Source organism: Suncus etruscus, chromosome 11 (genome assembly GCF_024139225.1).
Source record: "Suncus etruscus isolate mSunEtr1 chromosome 11, mSunEtr1.pri.cur, whole genome shotgun sequence".
NCBI classification, from domain to species: Eukaryota; Metazoa; Chordata; class Mammalia; order Eulipotyphla; family Soricidae; genus Suncus; species Suncus etruscus.
In genome coordinates, this window is record NC_064858.1 from 48,883,109 (window position 1) to 48,902,626 (window position 19,518).

A 19,518-nucleotide genomic window follows, 5' to 3' on the forward strand; every position below is an offset into this window, starting at 1 on the left:
TATTGGGTAAAATCCAAATCAGAATTTTGGACAAGGAACGCGTAATATTTATTGAGTACCTCGTGGACTTACTTTTACACATATGCTGCATTTTCATTTTCTTGGACTGTTTTTGGGAATATCTAGTACTACTCAGGGCTTTTCTCCTAGTGGGTCTGGGGGATCCTTTATGGTGCTGGAATTGAGCCCAGGTCAGCTGCAAGCAAGGCAAGCAACTTTCCTGCTTCATCTTTTTTCCCCTCCTCGCCTCCTTTCCCCACTTTTGGTGTTATTGTGACTGGGGGTCATACACCTAGACACAGTGTTTGCACACCTTGTGGCATTTGCCAGAGAGTGGGGTCAGGGAGATATACACTCATGGTGTGCTCCCTGGAAGTCTCACCCTCTCATTTTCTTTGCTGACCCACTGGTGTGGTGTTCAGAGGTAACAAAGTCACTGTGACTCCAGAAATCCCAATCAATAGGCTCATAGGGATCACATGTAAAGAAGTTCCAGGGGTCCAAATCAAAGCCTCACACTTAGTTTATTGCTGTGACCTAGACCCTATGAACATTTATTTTGATTTTGGACCCACAGTTAATAAAAGGCTGGATTGCAAAGATAGTACATTAGATTTTAAGAAAAAATCCACTTCTTCCCCTTCATATTTTGGAGCTTATAACAAACACCCATTGGCTTTATTCCCTTAGAATGTCTCTGGGATTGTGGACTCAAAGGACTTGGTCATCTCTTCCTGCCTCCCCCACCACTACCAAGAACTGACCCTCACTCCTGCTCCCATATAGCCATTGTTTTTCTCAGCAAAACTATATTCTAGAATGGTCTTTTCTAGCCATTAGTATCTCCCAGACTTTTCTCTCAGGCTTTTCTCAGCAAAGCTATATTCTAGTATGCTCTCTTTTAGCCATTAGAATCTCCCAGGCTTTTCTGAGTACATTTATCCCACGGCAGTAGTTCATTGATTGAATCTCAGTGCCAATGATTTTTGTTTGTCTCACTAAGCATTTAAAAAAAATTGAAAGTAGTGAACAACATTAAAAATGAAGAGAATCATGACCTAGAAGATGACTTTAAAAGCCAGAGCACAGATTTTGCATGCAGAAGCCCCATATTTTGTCCTTGGTATCTCATGATCACCTGAGCACTAGGGTGGCCCCCAAACCCCAGGCTAAGAATAGATCCTGAGCACTGCAAGGTGTGACAGAGACAGAAATGCCAATAAGGTAATTGACATTTGTGAAAAATTTCTTCAAAAATTTGGAAGATCTGGGTCCTTGGATCTCACTTTTCACATCACATCTGTTTACTGATGGAACTTAGTAGCAGCTTCTCCTCCCTGGAAGAGTCAGGCTTGCTGGATTTTCTTTTCTTTTTTTTTTTTTTTGTGGTTTTTGGGTCACACCCGGCAGTGCTCAGGGGTTTTTCCTGGCTCCGCGCTCAGAAATTGCTTCTGGCATGCACGGGGGACCATATGGGACGCCGGGATTCGAACCGATGACCTTCTGCATGAAAGGTAAATGCCTTACCTCCATGCTATCTCTCCGGCCCCAGGCTTGCTGGATTTTCACCGTCAGTCATTGAGCTGTGGCCTCTGGTTCACAAAACTAAATTTGGGTAGGGACACAAGGGCACAGGACTTTTTATTTTCAAGACTCCTGGCAAACTCAGGAGACCATATGGAATGCTGAGATCGAACCTGCGTAGGCCGCATGCAAGGCAAATGCCCTACCTACTGTGTTATCGCTGCAACTGCAGTCATTGGATACATTCATTTTCTATTTTATTTTTTAAATGTAAGCATTGTAATTTACAAAGCAGTTCATGACAGAGTCTTGTGGATTCAGTGTTCCAAACCCACCACCTTCTACCCTGATTCTGCCTACTTAGAAGACTTCTTTTCCTTTACTTATTATAGTTCAGATTTCCATGTTGACTCTTATGAACCACTTTTCATTTTAGGTCTGTATTCTCTTGTCCTTATTTGGAGGGGGGTGTGGCACAGCTGGTAGTACTTAGTATCTACTTCTGGTTCTACACTCACTCTGGCTGCCTCAGGAACCACATGAGGTGCTGGAGATCGAAAAACCAGGGCTAAGATTGGAGCAATGACCCAAGCGGTAGGGCATTTGCCTTGCACTCGCTAACCTAGGAGGGGACACATATTAATCCCCTGGCATCCCATATGGTCCCCCAAGTCAGGAGTGATTTCTGAGTGCATAGCTTGGAGTAACCCCTGAGCATCACTGGGTGTGACCCAAAAAGGAAAAAAAAAAAAAGAAAAACCAGGGTTGGCTACATGTAAGGCAAGTCCCTTTCCTGCTATACTATCATTCAGATCCCATGTCATTTTCTTGTTTTCCTTAGAGGCAGGGGAAAAAAGAACTCATTTCCATCAGCGTTTTCTTTTTATTTGTTTGTTTTGGGCCACACCTGGTGGTGCTCAGAGGTTACTCCTGGCTCTGTGCTCAGAAATCGCCCCTGGTGGGCTCAGGGATGCTGGGAATCAAACCCGGTTCCATCCTGGGTCAGCTGCTTGCAAGGCAAATGCTTTACTACTGAACTATTACTCCAGCCCTTTTCTAGCATTTTCTGTTCATTCATGGCTCATGTCTGCATCCTTATAGTTATTCCTCATCCATCCTTTCCTTTATCCATTTATTTTTCAGCTGAGCTCCTGTTGTGTTGCTAAGAACTATGCATGCCACTGGAGCTAGAGAGGATGAATTCAGACTTGATTCTCTCTCTTCTGTATTTTCCAGCCCCTCGAGGGGAAGTCTCTATAAAATTAACTAGACTGAATGGAATGGATCTATTTTTATTTGTTTGTTTGTTTGTTTATTGGGTCACACCCAGAGGCACTCAGGGGTTACTTCTGACTCTGTGCTCAGAAATTGCTCCTGGCAGACTCAAGGGACCATATGGGATGTCAGGATTCGAACCACCATTTGTCCTGGATCAGCTGCATGCAAGGCAAACACCCTAACACTGTGCTATTTCTCTAGCCCTGGAGTGTATCTATTTGGTAGAGACCCCAATAGTTTTGCCTATGGGCGATCATTTGATAAAAATGTTTTTATCCGGGCTGGAGAGATAGCACAGTGGTAGGGCATTTGCCTTGCAAGCGGCCGACCAGGACCTATGTTGGTTAGAATCCCAGCATCCCATATGGTCCCCCGTGCTTCCCAGAAGTGATTTCTTAGCAGAGAGCCAGGAGTAATCCCTGAGCTCCGCTGGGTGTGGCTCAAAAGAAATTAAAAAAAAAAAAAAAGAAAAAAATGTTTTTATTATCTCCTCAAGTTGAGAAAATATGTTTTTATCATCTCCTCAAGTTGTCCACCCCGTTACATATCTGGAATCCAGAATTGGGCTTGATATTTTAATAAAGTTCCGGCTGGTGTTAGCTCTGAGTAAACAGATGACTTGGAAACTCTAAATGCTGGGTTTGCACTTTCGAGATGGCCCCTCTATAAATGTAACACTTTTACTGGAGCAGAGCAGCATAGCCACTTAGTGGCTCCCAAGAAGCCTCAGCTCACCCTCCTCCCTCCAGGCTCTTGAGTGCTCCCTGGGCTTTGTTGACAAGAATCACTTCTGCTCCTTAAGGTGAAGTGGGCTCCAGCGGGCCTGTGTAGCTTTTGACTCATTTGCATCTGCAAAGCCCTTTCAACTGCTCAGCACCTTCTTAGAGAGAGTTCAGGAGGGCATGTGCTTAAGTGTCCTCTTCAGCCCATCAGTCACAGTCACAGCCTTGATGAAAGCTTAGAGCACACCTGATCTGCAGGTGCTGCATTCTTCCCCACTGTTCTTTCCCCAGGATGGCAGCCCCTCACCCCCATCTCCAGCAATGTTGTTCAAGGGAAGGGGCCCACCCCTCCCAGCTTTGTGTGCTACTGAGCATTGGTTACTCAGGGCTAGTCCTCTTGAGTGGCAGTCTTTGATAAAGTTTATGTCTTGTGAATTGGGGGTTGGGCCATGTCCCCAGTCTCTGGAGAAGCAAGCATAGTGACTGGGATGCATAAGATCTTTGAGCCTGTTAAGTGGCGCCATGGGGCTGTCTTGGACTTACTCTTCTCTCGCACATTAACCTCCTCAAGAGGTTTCTATTGGACGAGGAAAAGCCTTCAACCAAGATAATGATGGGTGACCAGCAATGAGTGAAAAAAAAAAATTAGGTCTAGGGCCTGAGAGATAGCAGCACAGTGATAGGGCATTTTGCCTTGCATGCAGCCCAATCCAGGCTGAACCTGGGTTCAATTCCCGGCATCCGATATAGTCCCCCTAGCCTGCCAAAAGTGATTTCTGAGCTCAGAGTCAGGAGTAACCCCTGAGCACTGCCAGGTATGGCCCAAAAACCAAAAAAAAAAAAAAAAAACAAAACAAAAACAAAAACAAAAACACATAGCTCTAAACAGTTCTTCTTACCTGATCCACCTCATAATGACAGGGGCACTTTGGTAGAAAAAGAAGCCAGGCAGAGAGATTCAGCTAGGGACAGAACCTGGCCAGTTTTTTTCTTACTAGCATAAAACAAGATCAAATTTGTTTTTGGATTCACTGAGGGTTGTTATCCATTTTATTCAAGCAGATTTTTTTTTTTATGTTTTTGGGCCACACCCAGAAGTGCTCAAGGGTTACTCCCAGGCTTGTTCAGACTGGGGGACCATGTGGGGTTAGGGATGGAACATGGTTCTCTTGCATGCAAAACTTCCATCTCCTAGTCCATGAGTTTTCACTGGCTCCACAAATTGGTCTTATATAGCTGTGGCAATGGATTCTTCCTGCATTTTCTGTTCAACTTGATTTCTCCAGGGATATTTAGAACATTTAAGAAAGGAGAGGACCAGATAAGTGTCCTGTGGCTATAGGAAAATTGTGTTTGTTTCATTGCTTTTTAGCCAACTGGGATCTTTGGTTACAAGTAAAGGTTATTTGATTTAGTTTTCAGAATAAGTGAGGTTTTGTTTCTGTTGCATCTTAGCATTCTCTCCTTTTGAGTGGTTTCTGACTAGGGATTTTATTTATATAAAACCCACCTATTAAATGTCTCCATCTATCTCTGTTTCTCTCTCCTGCAAAAGTTCATCAGTGGGCTTTATTCATCCTTTTCCACCCCCGTTTTTTTCATTTTGAGTCACAGCCTTCAGTGCTCAGGGCTGACTCCTAACTCTGCACTCAGGGATTATTATCCCTAGCAGGATCAGGAGACTTTCTGGGAAGCTGAGGGTTGAACCCTTGGGTTCAATGCAAACCAAGTCCTTCATGCCTGCTGTACTGTGGCTCTGGACCCTGGTTAGCTGAATTCTGTCCTTTTTAGGTTTCAAGGTATCTCATAAGTCTGATGCTTTCCTGTGTCCGCAGGGGCAGTGGTTGTGACCAGGTACAAATCCAAGGAGCTCAGTCGCAAACAGAGCCAGCAGCTGGAGCTTCTGGAGAGCGAGCTCCGGAAAGAGATCCGTGACGGTAGGCTCTGAGATTTTATTTGTAGGAAAACAAACCTTTAAAAAATTATTATTATTAGCACTTACATATTTCTTTATTTTGCCCTTGAATGGAGCTGTGCCAAGTGTAATGAGAACTGTTTGTATAATAGAAGACAACGGAACAGCAGGGTCTGGCCTGGCTTTGTGTTTTATTTCAGCTCTTCTCTGCAGCCAACCAAGTAATTATCTATTGTTTCTTCTTTAATGAAAACCAAGGTCATACTCCCCGTTAGACAAAACAGCAGAAGATCTTATCCATTGTTTGTTGAGTTAAAATATTGCTCTTGGGATTCTGTTTTGCAGGCTTTGCTGAGCTGCAGATGGATAAATTGGATGTGGTTGATAGTTTTGGAACAGTTCCTTTCCTGGACTACAAACATTTTGCTCTGAGAACTTTCTTCCCTGAGGTAAAAGAGCATTGATCATATTCCTAAGGTTGAGTCTTGAATAATAATGAAGGCGCTTGTTGCAATTGGTAAACTGGTGTTTGCTTCCTAGGCAGATGGAGAGATGCATTTGGTACAAAATAAGGGCTCCAGTTGGAGCCTAGGAGGAAGGAGGAAGATTGTTCATTGGATTGATTAGGATATAAAGCAGTGATGGGTCACTGGCCATTACTCCTTGCTCAGTAGCAGAAACCTAGGAGGGACAGACGTTCAAAGTGATTATTTTTGCTTTATTTTACTACTACTTTTGAACTGAATTTGTAACAGGGAAGTGAGCTAGTTTATTTAAAAATCAATAAATTGTGGGCTGGACAATTTGTTGTATTTATCTGCATGACTTCCATTGCAGCTACTAGATGATTCACTATTACTTCTCAATTGGACCTGAACAGCGCAGCCAAGAGACTGGGGGGAGGGAGGAAAGAGAAGGGGGGGGGGGAGAAGGGAGGGAGGGAGGAAGAAAGAGAGCATAGACCAGATAGGTTGAGAATGTGAGGGTCAGCTACCATTTTTCCCATGTGGGGCCTTTCTGGCTCTCTTCAGCTCTAGACCTTGCTGATTAGTTCCGTACCATTCTCATTTAGGAGAAAATGACAGACTGAATCAACCCTTTGGTTGGTGGTAGGATTCTGAGGAGACATTATTAACCCTTTGTGTTTTCTATCTTGCTTCTGTTCGAACACCTCCATTCTCTCACCAGCTCACTTGGCCTCCTTCATTTCCCCTCTCAAGTCTTCGTTGGGGTGCATTCATCTCCCTCCTCTCATCACCTCCACTTCCCAGCCCCCTAGTTCTGCCATGTCAGCAACACACTAATGATTCCTGGGGGAGGGGGTGTCAGGAATCTGGCAAAACCTCTTAAATTCAAATCTTCTAGAAAGCCAGAAATCTTTCCAGACTGAAGGAGTTTTTTTTCACGGTACCAGGAGTTTCTCAACTACCTTTGGATAGAAGCCAAAGGTATTGGGACAATCAAACCTGTGCAGTAAGCAATTTCCAACCTCTGTCATTCTAGCAGTGATATGGTGTCTGCAGGCTGGGAAACCACTGCAAAACAACCACCAGATAGTTGGGGTCCAGTTCTTGGTGTTGTAAATCGTGAAGGTTATAAATATGACTTCAGCTTTCTGGCACTTGGTTTTTTTTGTTTGTTTGTTTGTTTTATTCTTATTCCCAAGAGAGTAGGCTTAAGCCCTGCTTTTTGCCAACTGATCTGTTTCTAAGGCAGAGCTCTGCCGAGAGAGGGGAGTTAAATTCCCTGAATCAGGATGACTGTGCAGGGTGCATGGGTCCTACTTGCCAGCTCACTGAGATCCCCATTAAGAATTTAATAGCAATAAAATCCCAGATCTCAATCATCAACGTGAGTACTGTGTGGGCTTTTACAGTTAATGATCGCCCTTGAGTACTGAAGAGTAGAATCTGTGGCCTGAAAAAGATATTTTTTTTTATCTTTTAAATTCAATAATCAAGAGCAAGAGAGAGTGATAAAGGCAAAGGAAATGGTTGCAAGCTGAGTCTTTTAAAGTATCCCAAGAACAGGGCTGCATTTTCTAGAAGAAGAGAGAATTGCAAGAAGCCAGAGTGAATTCACTCAGAATTATGTATGATCTTGAGAGGCAACTAAGAATGCCATAAACCTGAAGACAGAAGAGGCACTAAATGAAAAGACTCAAGAAAAGCCAGAATACATTGAACAATGAAGAATACATGAACTCATGAGCTCATGAAACTCATGTTAACATTGACTTTATAGCCACTAAAAAAAAAAAAAAACAAGAATAGGGACTGGTATCCTACTAGAACCATGTCATGGGAAATATCTTCTATACCAAGAATGTCATGGTGTTCATTAGGCCCTAAACTAATACATCTAGAGCCAGATTATCTCAAGTGTTTGGTGAGAGCCCCTGGGTAACAATAGGCAAGATCCAGGGGACATGGTAGTTTTGCTAAGCTTTAGGGATTACCAGTCACTGGTTCTTAACTCTGCCAGGTGGTGGTTTGGGACTTTGAAATCTGGGTTCTTCATTATTTTATCCACTGCTTTGTCTTGCTAAGAAAGGAATAAGGGCAAGCAGAGGATTTAACTTCTTAGAAGAGGAAATTTGAGGAGAAAAAGGCAAGCTAGAACTCCTGGAGTCTGGGCAACATTTTTCTTTGTAAGGTCAGAAACCTAATTTGTCTAAAATGTCTGCCCATGCAGAGTTGGTTCAGCAGAAAAAAATATTAGGAACTAAAAATGCAAACCCAGGGCCTGATTTCCCTGCTTTCTTACTAGGGCAGTGAATTATGACCAAAATAGGTTGAGATCTTCTGCTGGGCCTAACAAATTTGAAATTATAAAGCAAAAATTCTATGCAGATACATTTTATTTAATAAGACATGCACATAACTCAAAGTTTTTTTATAAAAAAAAAAAGAGAAAGAAGAAACCTGAATTTATATTTTAATTCTATAGACTCCTTAGAAGTGTGACCCAATCTGTGTTTAAAATTTTATCACCTAATTTCCAATAAGAAAGAGGGGACTTTGATAAAAGAAAATTCTAGTATAAAAGTTTACATTCAAGGAACTACACAGTATAGCACAAAACACTTTGTAGAAAGCACTGGGATCATAGCATTAAGGTCTCAATTGCCATAAATTAGTGACAAAAATGAGGCTCATTACAAACCTAGAAAAAGTACTTTGCACTCATTCATTTTTTTTTTCCACAATGGGCCAAAGTAGGATCTAGTATCTTGTCTCCATTCTGAGCAGGAGAAAGGCAGGTAAGAGAGAATCAATCTCTCCCCCAGAGTGACAAGACTGATCTGCAGTTCATCCAGCCTTAATGCCAACCAAGTCTATGGACTCCAGATTCTACTCACCCCTCTCGTATGGCACTGGGTACAGACAGCGGGTTTGATTCAGCCTAGAGTCAGGGAACCATTTTAACACAATGGTATATTTGCTCTTAGACAGTAAAGTGTTGGAGCTGTGCTCTGCAGATTTGCATACCCTTTGAGGTCCATGTCTTCCACTTTTGCGTCATGCTTACAAAGTGTGAGATGCCTTTGCTACTCATATGACCAGCTCCCATGGCCATTCTCCTTAAATGTGTTCAGAGTTCATGGGTCTTTCTGGAGTACTGAATAATTATTTATTCTGTATTAGCAGAGATGCAGCAAGCATAAGCCCAGGGGCTCTTCAGATTAGCAAATCATGTCTCTGTTTTATTAAAAACAGGCTTGATTATTATAGAAAAATACACTATTCATTTCCACTGGATGTTTTGAATAATAAAAGTATCTCCTTCCTCTCAGTCAGGTGGCTTCACACACATCTTCACCGAAGATATGCATGTAAGTCTCTAAGTTTTCATTTATAGCCCACAACGGCCTTACATAGTGTTGTTATCATCATTATCATCATCATCATCATCATCACCATTAAGACTTTGAATTTTGATTGTGGGTTTTTTGGATCATGAATTGGATATGAAATGATTCATTGTGTTGGAAAACCCATTGGGGGTCGATTTTCTTTCCGACTTTTGAGTTTGTATTTTATCTAGAATATTGTACTGTATATTCACTGTTATATATGATATATGCATTATTTCATTTTTTTAGAACAGAGATGCCAATGATAAAAATGAAAGTCTCACAGCACTGGGTGCACTCATTTGTAATAAGAGCTTCCTTGTCACAGTCATCCACACCCTTGAAAAGCAGAAGAACTTTTCAGTGAAAGACAGGTATTGGTCAATTTATTTTTATTTCAAAAGGCATTAAGGGGAGAGTGTAAAACCCAATTCCTTTATTGTTTTCTAGACCACATCCTGAACTAGGTTTTCTGAGAACTTTTGTTCTTTTAGGGGCTATCTGTTTTTATTTTGATTTTATTTTTATTTTTGATTTGGGAGTTTTAGTTTGGAGTTGTTTTGTCTTATGCCAGTCTCAGTAGTACTTATGTGCTATACCAGCTCAGTGCAAAGGCTAAAACCTAGGTATAGTGTGAGCTCTGCCTATTGAGCCATCTCCCAGGCCCTCCAGGGGCCTATTTGGGTATGTAACATCATTACAGTATCTCTATTTCAGATCATACCACTGAGAAATTAATTCTATCTTGGAGACCCAACATACAAATATCTATGCAAACCCCTAAAAAAACACCCTGAAAAATCCCCAACATTAAGAAAAGATGAATTCTGAATCAAGAATGCAGAAGTGGTATTTTCTATTTTTAAAAACTCCCTGAAAATTTAAGGCATTCACTTCTTGTTAGATTAAGACTAAAGTGCTGAAAGCACCAAAAAAAAAAAAAAATGCCCCTAAGTTAATGTTGGAGTGTGTTTTGATGGTTCAAGAACAAAGAGCAGAGCATAGACATTAAAAAAAAAAAAGCTCCTTTTGCCCCTTATGTTTCCCTGGAAACTACTATCAGTGGGAGCCACACCTGCTATAGAACCTCCTTAACCAAAGCTCAAGTTTTTTAAATGTCTTTGTCATGTCTATACCTTTTTATTTTTCAGAAAAAAAACATAACATTGATACACATACTTGTTTAAGGTTCCATGACCTCCAATAAATTGCAAAAATAATCTTCACAGTGTTTAGTGAGCATTCTTATCTCTTACTTCAAGAAATGTATTTCTTTAAGACGAGGAGTTTTAGGATCTATTGTTAAAGGCATGTTCAAACCTTCTACACAGCAGGAGTCTGTACTTTCCCTCTCAGGGACTTCCTTGTCTTATTACAGGAGTTCTGTACCTTGTGAGCCCCCTCACTCCACCTCTCCTCCCCTGGCCCTTTAATCTTGTAACCATTAGTCCCATCTCTTCCTTTTAGCTTGTTTACTCTTTCTCTTCCTCCTCCTTCTCTCTTCTCTGCTTCCTATCTTTCCCACCTTTATACCTTCACCCTTTCTCCTCTCTCTCCATCATGTAATTCCATATTGTATCTGTCTTTCATTTGTTTCCCTTAGCACAATATCTTCAGAGCTTGTTATTCAAAATAGCAGTGTCTCCACTCTGAACAAGATGGGGTGTTGAAAGGAGATAAAGTGATATGCATGATACCCCTTCACTAACAATATCGCAAACCATAGTGCCAAAAGGGAAAAAAAAAGAAGAGAGAAAGAAGAAAAATGTTTGCCATAGAGGCAGGCAGGGGAAAAAGCAGGGGTGAGGGCAGAGGGACATTAAGACATGGGTGGCAGGAAATGTGCACTGGTGAAGGGTGTTGGACATCATATGACTGAAACTCAATCACTATATCTGCATATCTTACGGTGATTCAATTCAAGAACTTATTCAAAATTAGTAGGTCTCCTTTTTATGACCATATAACCATTCTCTTTCTATGCATCTCTGACCTCACACACTTTCATGCTTTCATTATCTCTCCGTTCCTTGCTTGGCCAGCAATGCATTGGTTTTCTTGGCTCCTATAATCAAGTTTTGTTTTTGTTTTTAAACAGGTGTCTCTTTGCATCCTTCTTAACTATTGCCCTGCAAACTAAGCTGGTCTATCTGACTAGCATCCTAGAGGTGCTGACCCGGGACCTGATGGAACAATCTAGTAATATGCAGCCCAAGCTCATGCTGAGACGCACAGAGTCTGTGGTGGAAAAGCTTCTCACAAACTGGATGTCAGTCTGCCTTTCTGGGTTTCTTCGGGTAAGAGTCCCATCTATCTCCCCAGGGGGTTAGAGGTAAATAAATAGGCCTTTACTTATAGCAAATTGAGGGGAAAGTGGACAGTGTTTTAGCCCTGACTGCAAATGCCACTCATTTAGAATTTCCTCAAGCAAAACTTTACTTTCCTCTCTTTTTCACTTTCTTTTTTTTTAAGAGTGTTGTAGTAAGAAGAGTCAGCATGAAATTTGCTCTCAACAGATTTTCAAGTGTCCAAAGCAATGTTGTGGAGCACCATGTTAGATGCCTAACACTGATTTCTTTCAAGTAACTGAAATGTTCTCTCCATTTACTTTGGGGAGTTACCCTTGCATTGGCTCTAACAACCTGAGCCCAGTCGGCCCATTTAAGAAAATGTGCTGAATGGAAGGAATATTTCAGTTGCTGAAGAGAAGACATTGCTTTCAGGGCCTCTGAAGCGCCTTGGAAACACCCATTTACCTACCAATATGCTGTAAGCTAATTACACTCAATTCTACCCAGTCATTACACATTAAAGCAAGTCCCCAAAGAGCCACCCGCCCCCTGAGCTCACTTTGTTGGGTTACTGTATGAACAGTTGTAATTGAATTGAATCCTGAAGCCCTTGAAACACACACACTTGCAGTAGTACCAATGATTTAGAAGCAGAGTCTAGAGCAGGTTCCTGTATCTCTGTCTGGACTTCACCCCTGAAGAGAGGCCCTGAGCAGCTTTCTTGACCCTCTGATCCTGGCCTTATAACTAGAGAACTAACTGGAAGATTGTTGTAGGGTTTTCACTCTCCATTAAGGATGGAGATTGAAAAAACCAATATCCTCATGGACACAGCTGGAAAAGAACTGGATCCCCATGACTCAGGCCCTCTTCAGAGGTGAGAGGGTAGATAACTCGCAGACAGAGAAACAATGATGAGAAAATAGATGCTTTTGCTTCTCACTGAGCCAGTGTACCTCAGTGTGTAGCCATGATAGTTAGGAAATAGTAATAGGGAACGAAGGGTGTGCTGCTGAACTCCGTCTTCCTTCGTCTCTCATCCGCCCCATGTGAGGAAGCGTCTGTTCTTCCTTTAATTCCCCCAGCTGTCCAGATTCCAGCAAAACTGCGTAATTGCGTATTTGCAGCGAGTTCCAAAATCTAATTAAACTTTGAACAAGATACACTGCGGTGCCACAAGTTTTAACAGCGCTACTTAAGTTTAGATCCGAAAGCAGCACTTTAAATAGACTATGCTTAGTTTAATGTTTAATGCAATCTTACAAGTAGATGCACTTTTATTTTTTTAACCAACCCCTTCCTCTCCCAAGGCAATACCCATTTATTAAGATTAATGAAATCTGTCTTCTTTTCTGTTTACTTGGTATAAATCATCATAGGCTTTAGGAAGGTGTTGGGGGGTTATTTGTGGAGAGAATATTTTTGGCTTTCCACCTTCCTTACTTGAACCACAACTGCTTTGAAAGAGAGTCAGCAGGGACACCCCCATCTCACCCATTCCTGGGTGTTCATCTTTATAGGCAGACCTTTGCTCACTCCAAACCCCCTGGAAGCAAAGCTCTACCTCAACAGTCCATGGCTCCCCTGCTCCTTCCAGAAATTTTTAAGTGGTCTACATCTGAGAATCTGGGAAAAGTAAAAGAGGGTTGAACTTAAAAGACAGCTCAAAGCTCCTCTCTGCCGTGTCTCTAGACATGGTGCTGTCTGTCTGGGGATCTTTGTCTACCCTGTCACCCCAAAGAGAGCCTGAGTCATGGAGATCCAATTCTTCTCCAGCTATATCCATGAGGATCTTGAATTTTGCATTCTCCATCCTCAAGGGCTGGTCCAGGTGTCTTGCTCTCACTGCTCTTAGATTTTGAGAGGCAAAGCATTCAGAAAATCTGGGCTTTCGTCCCAGACGGCCTCCTTGAGTGGAGGATTCTGGGTCAGAATTTCGCAAAGCTGATTCAAAAGCATCTCAAGCACTTGAGATGGTGAGAAGGCAGCTCGTTCACCAGGAGGAAGTGGCTTTGAGCCAGTAAGCAGGACTTTCAATTTCAGTGGCATCATTCTAGCTGCTGCCGAGGTCCTGGCTTCCCCACCAGATGCTCCAAGGGCTGTGGGCCATTGCTGTCCTGGCCCTTTCCCACTCACCAACAGCTCTGTGACCTCCAAATAGCTCCCCAGTCTGAGCCTCCACAGCTGTGTGGTTGAAGTCAGATAATGTGTGGTTGAAAACATGGTGATATCCTGTTATCATGTATCAAATGCTCTAGGACTCATGATATAGGCCTTGTGATCCTTTTTCACTTACTTATATGCCTTCATTATTTTGGGCACTATTTTGCATATTGGAAGAATTGAAGACCACAGAATGGACATGATTCACCACACACCAGCAAATGTGTGACAGAAAGAAGGTATCTTCCCATTGGCCTTGGGGCAGGTTGAGAGAGAGAGAGAGGGAATAAGAACATAGTACCAGGAGTACCCCTTTAGGCCCATAGGGTCTCCCAGAGAAAATGATGGTGAAAGTGACTGGTTTCATGATGGGATGATGGTTGGGCTTACCCAGTATCTACTACTGGACAGCTTGCCTGAGCCTTGAGAGACTTGCTCTGCTAAGTGTCTGCTAAGACATCCCAACCAGTTCTAAAATATGATCAATACAGGATGGAGTTATGTTCAATAGTGACAAAGAATGTGGGTTCAGTACTAACAGCCTCCTGGTCCCCTGGCTTCCTAAGCTGGCTTCCCACGAGAGTACTCTGGAAGGTATTTTATTTTATTTATTTATTAGAATTATCATTTTTTCTTTATTTAAACACCATGATTAATACATGATTGTAGTTGGGTTTTAGTCATAAGAAGAACCGCCCCCCCTTCACCAGTGCAACCTTACCACCACCAATGCCTCCCATCCCCTTCCTGGAAGGTAATTTAGACACTCCAACCTTTTCCTCAGAGACAAGCTGTCTGTGGCCATCTGGATGTTTCTCAAGAATTCTGAGAGATCATTTCAATGACTTTCAGTATCAGAACCATGAGTGAAGGCAACATTGTAGGAGGCGATGTGACCCATCTCACTCTAACTCTCCAAACTGACCCATCTCACTCTAACTCTCCGAAACGTAATTCTGGAGGATTCTTGACATAGGACCCAAGGAATCATGACTGCCCTTCCAAACAGCCCAGGAGAGCCTCCCATCCCCCTCTCCTGCCATCACCATTACCCACTGCAGGCACCTTCCAGGCCCTCTGCGGGGGAGCCGCCCCCTTCTCTGATGTGTGCTGGAGAGAAAGAGAAGTAGAGGCTCTAAGTTTGCGGTCAGGATCTTACCTCCGGGGTGGAGGGGAAGAGAAATGAGTGAGTGGCAGTGAACCACAGAATAGAGGAAGCTGTTGTAAGAAGTGAAATGGCCCCATACTCATTCTAACACCTCCCCCCCCCCCAGAAAAATTTCAGACATCCCATCTCTCAGCTCCATGAGAGCTCAGGAGAGCTCAGGATCTGAGTTGAGAGAGGAGAGAGAGGGGAGAGAGAGAGAGAGAGAGAGAGAGAGAGAGAGAGAGAGAGAGAGAGAGAGAGAGAGAGAGAGAGAGAGAGAGAGAGAGAGAGAGAGAGAGAGAGAGAGAAGCAGCCCAGAAATGGGAGTTTGTGGGGAGAGAGGGGTAGAGGGGTATTTGAAGAGAGCTGAGGAAGCCCTAGGACCAGAACTGGGGGCAATCATTTTCTTGCAGAGCAAGCAGAGGATAGGATGGGATGGAATCCTAAAATACTTCCAAAGAGGTCTGTTAACTGGGAAGGAAAAGCAGGTGAGAAGAGGATATTCTGCCAGGGTCCACCTCGCCTTGTAGACTCAGGCATGGAGCCTGCTCATTGGATGGTCTTTTCTTCCAAGGCATCTAACTTCTGGCTTGCAGCTTCTGGTTTGCTCTTCCTCCCCACCTATTCTTTTTCAAATTTCCAGTGTTCTCAACAGCTTCTTTTTCTGTGACAATGCCTCCAGTGGTTCAAAGTAGTGGAAGCAGAGAACTCAAGCCTCCTGGTTGAGCTGCTGGAAGTTTCTTTGAGCACCTACTTGCTCCTAAAGTGATAAGGGTTTTTGGCGATGCAGGGAGAAAGCCCTCAACTGTGTGTTGATGGCAGAGATGTGAGATGTGTTCATGGAGATGAGAAAAACAAAGCCCCCCAAATGGGACACTGTTTAAGGAAAGCCAGAGAACAATGAACAAGCTCAGTGTGGTCCTTGGGGGAAGGTACAGTACCCCAAGGCCCCATGCCAGCACAGGTGAAACAGAGAGATTCAGGTTAAGTTTGCAAACAGCACATGAGACAGGGCAGGGATTGTAGGTGCAGGAAGGCAAAGTATTGAACTGCAGGCACTTTCTTCATGAAAAGGTGACAGCAGAGCAGCCTTTTTAACAGAGGTTGGGAATGTTTCATGTATTCTGGTGGCTGCTTAAGCTAGTGGGCATGACAAATTTTAATGAAATGTCTTAATTTATTATTATTTTTAATGTAATTAAATAGGGAATAGCCTATATTGGCCAGTAGCTGAGCAAGTTTCTCCTCTACAGAAACTTAGATATCCAGGACATGCACTTCCTGAACTTCCTGTTGCTATGCTTAGCAATGCCTGCATGTGTGTGAATGTATATGAGTGAGTTGTGAATGTGTGTGTGAGTGAATGTGTGTGTCTGAATGTGTTTGCATGTTCATATATGTGAGTATGTGTGTAAGTGGGTGCATGAGTATGTGATATGTGTTAAGGTATGTGTATACGTGTGAATATGTATGTGTACATGTGTGAACATACATGTGTGAGTGAGACAGGAAGTGGTCTTCTGAGCCTCATTTCTAAACTTGAGTGTAGCAATATGTGTTTTCTTGGACTAACATGTTGTTAGAAGATGCCCTGCTGTAGGCTAAAAGTTGAATTATTTGGAAAGTATAGTGAACTCAGTGGGAAGCTAATTCCCTTTTCTGTCTTAACAAGGAGACTGTTGGAGAACCCTTCTATTTGCTGGTGACAACTCTGAACCAGAAAATAAACAAGGGCCCTGTGGATGTGATCACGTGTAAAGCCCTATACACCCTTAATGAAGATTGGCTGCTATGGCAGGTTCCAGAATTCAGCACTGTGGTATGTTTGAAACAAACGTTTCCCTCCAAACTTGGCAATAAGTTCAGTAGAGAGTTTGAGAGACTGTGTGTATGGGGGGGGGGATTGTTTTTTTTTTTACAACAAAACTCAATCAGGAACTGTGGATGTGGCTCAGCTGTGAAGTACGTGTCTTGCATGCAGTAGATCTGGATTTTATCTTTCAGCACCATCAAAACAAATAGAAACAAATGAACAAAAATCATTCCTATTGCAGGAGGTATTGTAAGGTTTAGTTAATTAAAATAGTTGATAAAATATTAACACATGTTCACGTAATAGATTTTAATTAGTTAGGTTGGGGGAGAAAATATTGTAATGATGCCTGGGGTACTCATCAATTTCCAAAGATTTTAATATCACGATTGCTTATAGCTTTCAGTACCATCAAAGGAAATGCAAAGTGCTCCCTATTCAGCACTTTAATTGCGATCAAAATTTCTCAAACAGTTCTGGAAGACAATGTGTGAAGATATATTTCTACTAAATTGAGGCCGTCTTATTTTAGAATGATAATACAAGACAAATTCTACCATTGCCGCATGCAGCATGATGCCCTGACTTTAGTCATGGGTTCATTACAAATGTTTGGTGTCATGCACTTAATGTTCTGTGATCTCATAGATATTTTTAGAGAAAAGCTGTAAATCAGTGCGGGAAGTTAGTTGCCTGGTTGCTGCAGGGTTACAATAGGCCTATAGAACTTCCTTTCATTGTCCCCACCCCTCCACCTACCTTCCATCCTTAAAGAAAGATACCAATTTCTTGCCCATTCAGGAATTTGAGAGTGAGAAAGAGAGGGGAGAGGGAGGCAAGGGAAGACACAGTGAGAGAGATAGGAGGCGGAGATACAGAGAGGAGGAGGAAGGAGAGAGAGGGAGGGAGGGAGGGAAGAAGGGAGTGAGAGAGAAAGGAGAGAGAGAGATCTTAATAATAAGTAGAAGGGCATTCCACCTGCTCTTCTGTTAGCAGAGACTTGGGAAAGACATGGCAGGTTTAGGTTTGCTCTTCAGGTATGTAGATGCTGTGCTGTCTCAGTATCACAGTGTGGAAGGCGAGTGGAATCACAGTGGCTTCAGGCATCACTCAATTTGTGGCAACATCCCTAAGTCGGCTGTGGCTTCCCTCAGAGCTGGCTCTGTGGTGACACCCTGGAAAAATTAAATCATTCTCTGAGTGCAGCAGGCAGGAAGCATGCCCAGAGATCAGCTGTCTCTGCTACCCCCCTGAAGCCACAGTGATGTGCTTAACTTTCCCCACAAAGCATGTGCGCGTGCACGCGCGCGCGCACACACACACACACACACACACACAACACGGTTTCCAATATGTTCATTAAACTTTTAATTTTTTTTAATTCTTTAATCGAATCACTGAGGTAGTTACAGAGTTGTTCATGATTGAGTTTCAGTTATGTGATATCCAAACCCCATCCCTTCACTAGTGCACATTTTCCACCACCAATGTCTCCAGTTACACACACACACACACACACACACACACACACACACACACACACACACCTGCCTGTTTGGCAGTCTTTTTCTTCTCTCTCAACTTTTCTTGTATACACTATTTCAACACTATACCAGAGAGACTACGAGTGAGCACATTCTTTGCAAGCAGAACACCTGTGTTTGGTCCTTAGCACACACTAGCGCACCAAGTACTCAGGACTTACTCTTGGCTCAGTGCTCAGGTTTTATTCCTAGAGGGGCTCAAGAAACCACATATGGTGCTGGGGATGGAACCCAGGTCAGCTACATGTAAGGCAAGTACCCTATACACTGTCCAGTCTAGATAGCCCCTGAGGTCTTGCCTTTAATCCTGACTTGCAATGCCTTTTAATGCGGCTGGGCAAATAGCTTTTAGGGTGAATGGTGATTATGCTAGAAAGTAGAAATGGTACATTGACCAATCTGTGCTTGTCTGACAGAGAAAGCATCAACACCAGAGAAAGCATCACCAGGGTGATGCGGAAAGATGAGGTTTTGTCCTTAGCATAACATCATCTTTAATGTTTTCTTGCTTCTTCTTCCCCTTCCTTTTCCATCTTTCTCACTTTTCTTTCCCCACCAATGTGGTTCAAAAGTTTTCTAGATTGTTCTCCTCTGAGGTGGTTTATGGGATTGAAAACCAAAATGTGGTGAACAAACCTTACGTTCACACATGTGTGTGAGAGAAGGGGGACAAATGTGGGGGAGAGAAACTAAAAAGAGAGAAAGAAATTTTGTTTCAGTATTTGTACCACACCTGGAGAAGCTCAAGATTTACTGGGGGACCATATGGCATGCTGGGGATCAAATCGGAGTCTGCCGCATGCAAGGCAAGTAGATCTATCTGCTTTGAGAGAGAGAGAGAGAGAGAGAGAGAGAGAGAGAGAGAGAGAGAGAGAGAGAGAGTGAGAGGGGGGGGGAGAGAGGAGAGAGGGAGAGAGAGACTTTTTTAAAAGAAAAGAAGGGCAGGGCTGGAGAGATAGCATGGAGGTAGGGCATTTGCCTTGCATGCAGAAGGAGAGTAGTTCAAATCCTGGCATCCCATATGGTCCCCTGAGCCTGCCAGGACAATTTCTGAGCATAGAGCCAGGAGTAACTAACCCCTGAGCACTGCCCGGTGTAACACCCCCTCCCCCCAAAAAAGTAAAGAAAGGCAGATTACAAATCAAAAGCAACCACATGAGACTCCAGCTGACAGACCAGTGTTTTGGCAGGGACACTTTTTAAGAACATTTCAAAGATGGCCCTTCCTCTTTGCACCATGCTCAGAAACAGCACCTCATGCAATC

At 42.9% G+C, this 19,518-nt stretch overlaps 1 protein-coding gene across 1 annotated transcript in view; it reads left to right on the forward strand.

Annotated features, from left to right (window-relative positions):
- Positions 1-19,518, forward strand: part of PLXNC1 (plexin C1) — a 190,696-nt gene that overhangs the window by 117,711 nt on the left and 53,467 nt on the right. Inside the window, exons 16-21 of the mRNA XM_049782862.1 lie at positions 5,360-5,461; positions 5,785-5,888; positions 9,236-9,274; positions 9,545-9,669; positions 11,394-11,592; positions 16,569-16,715. Coding sequence (XP_049638819.1) covers positions 5,360-5,461; positions 5,785-5,888; positions 9,236-9,274; positions 9,545-9,669; positions 11,394-11,592; positions 16,569-16,715 — 716 coding nt within the window. The remainder of the gene's footprint in view (positions 1-5,359; positions 5,462-5,784; positions 5,889-9,235; positions 9,275-9,544; positions 9,670-11,393; positions 11,593-16,568; positions 16,716-19,518) is intronic.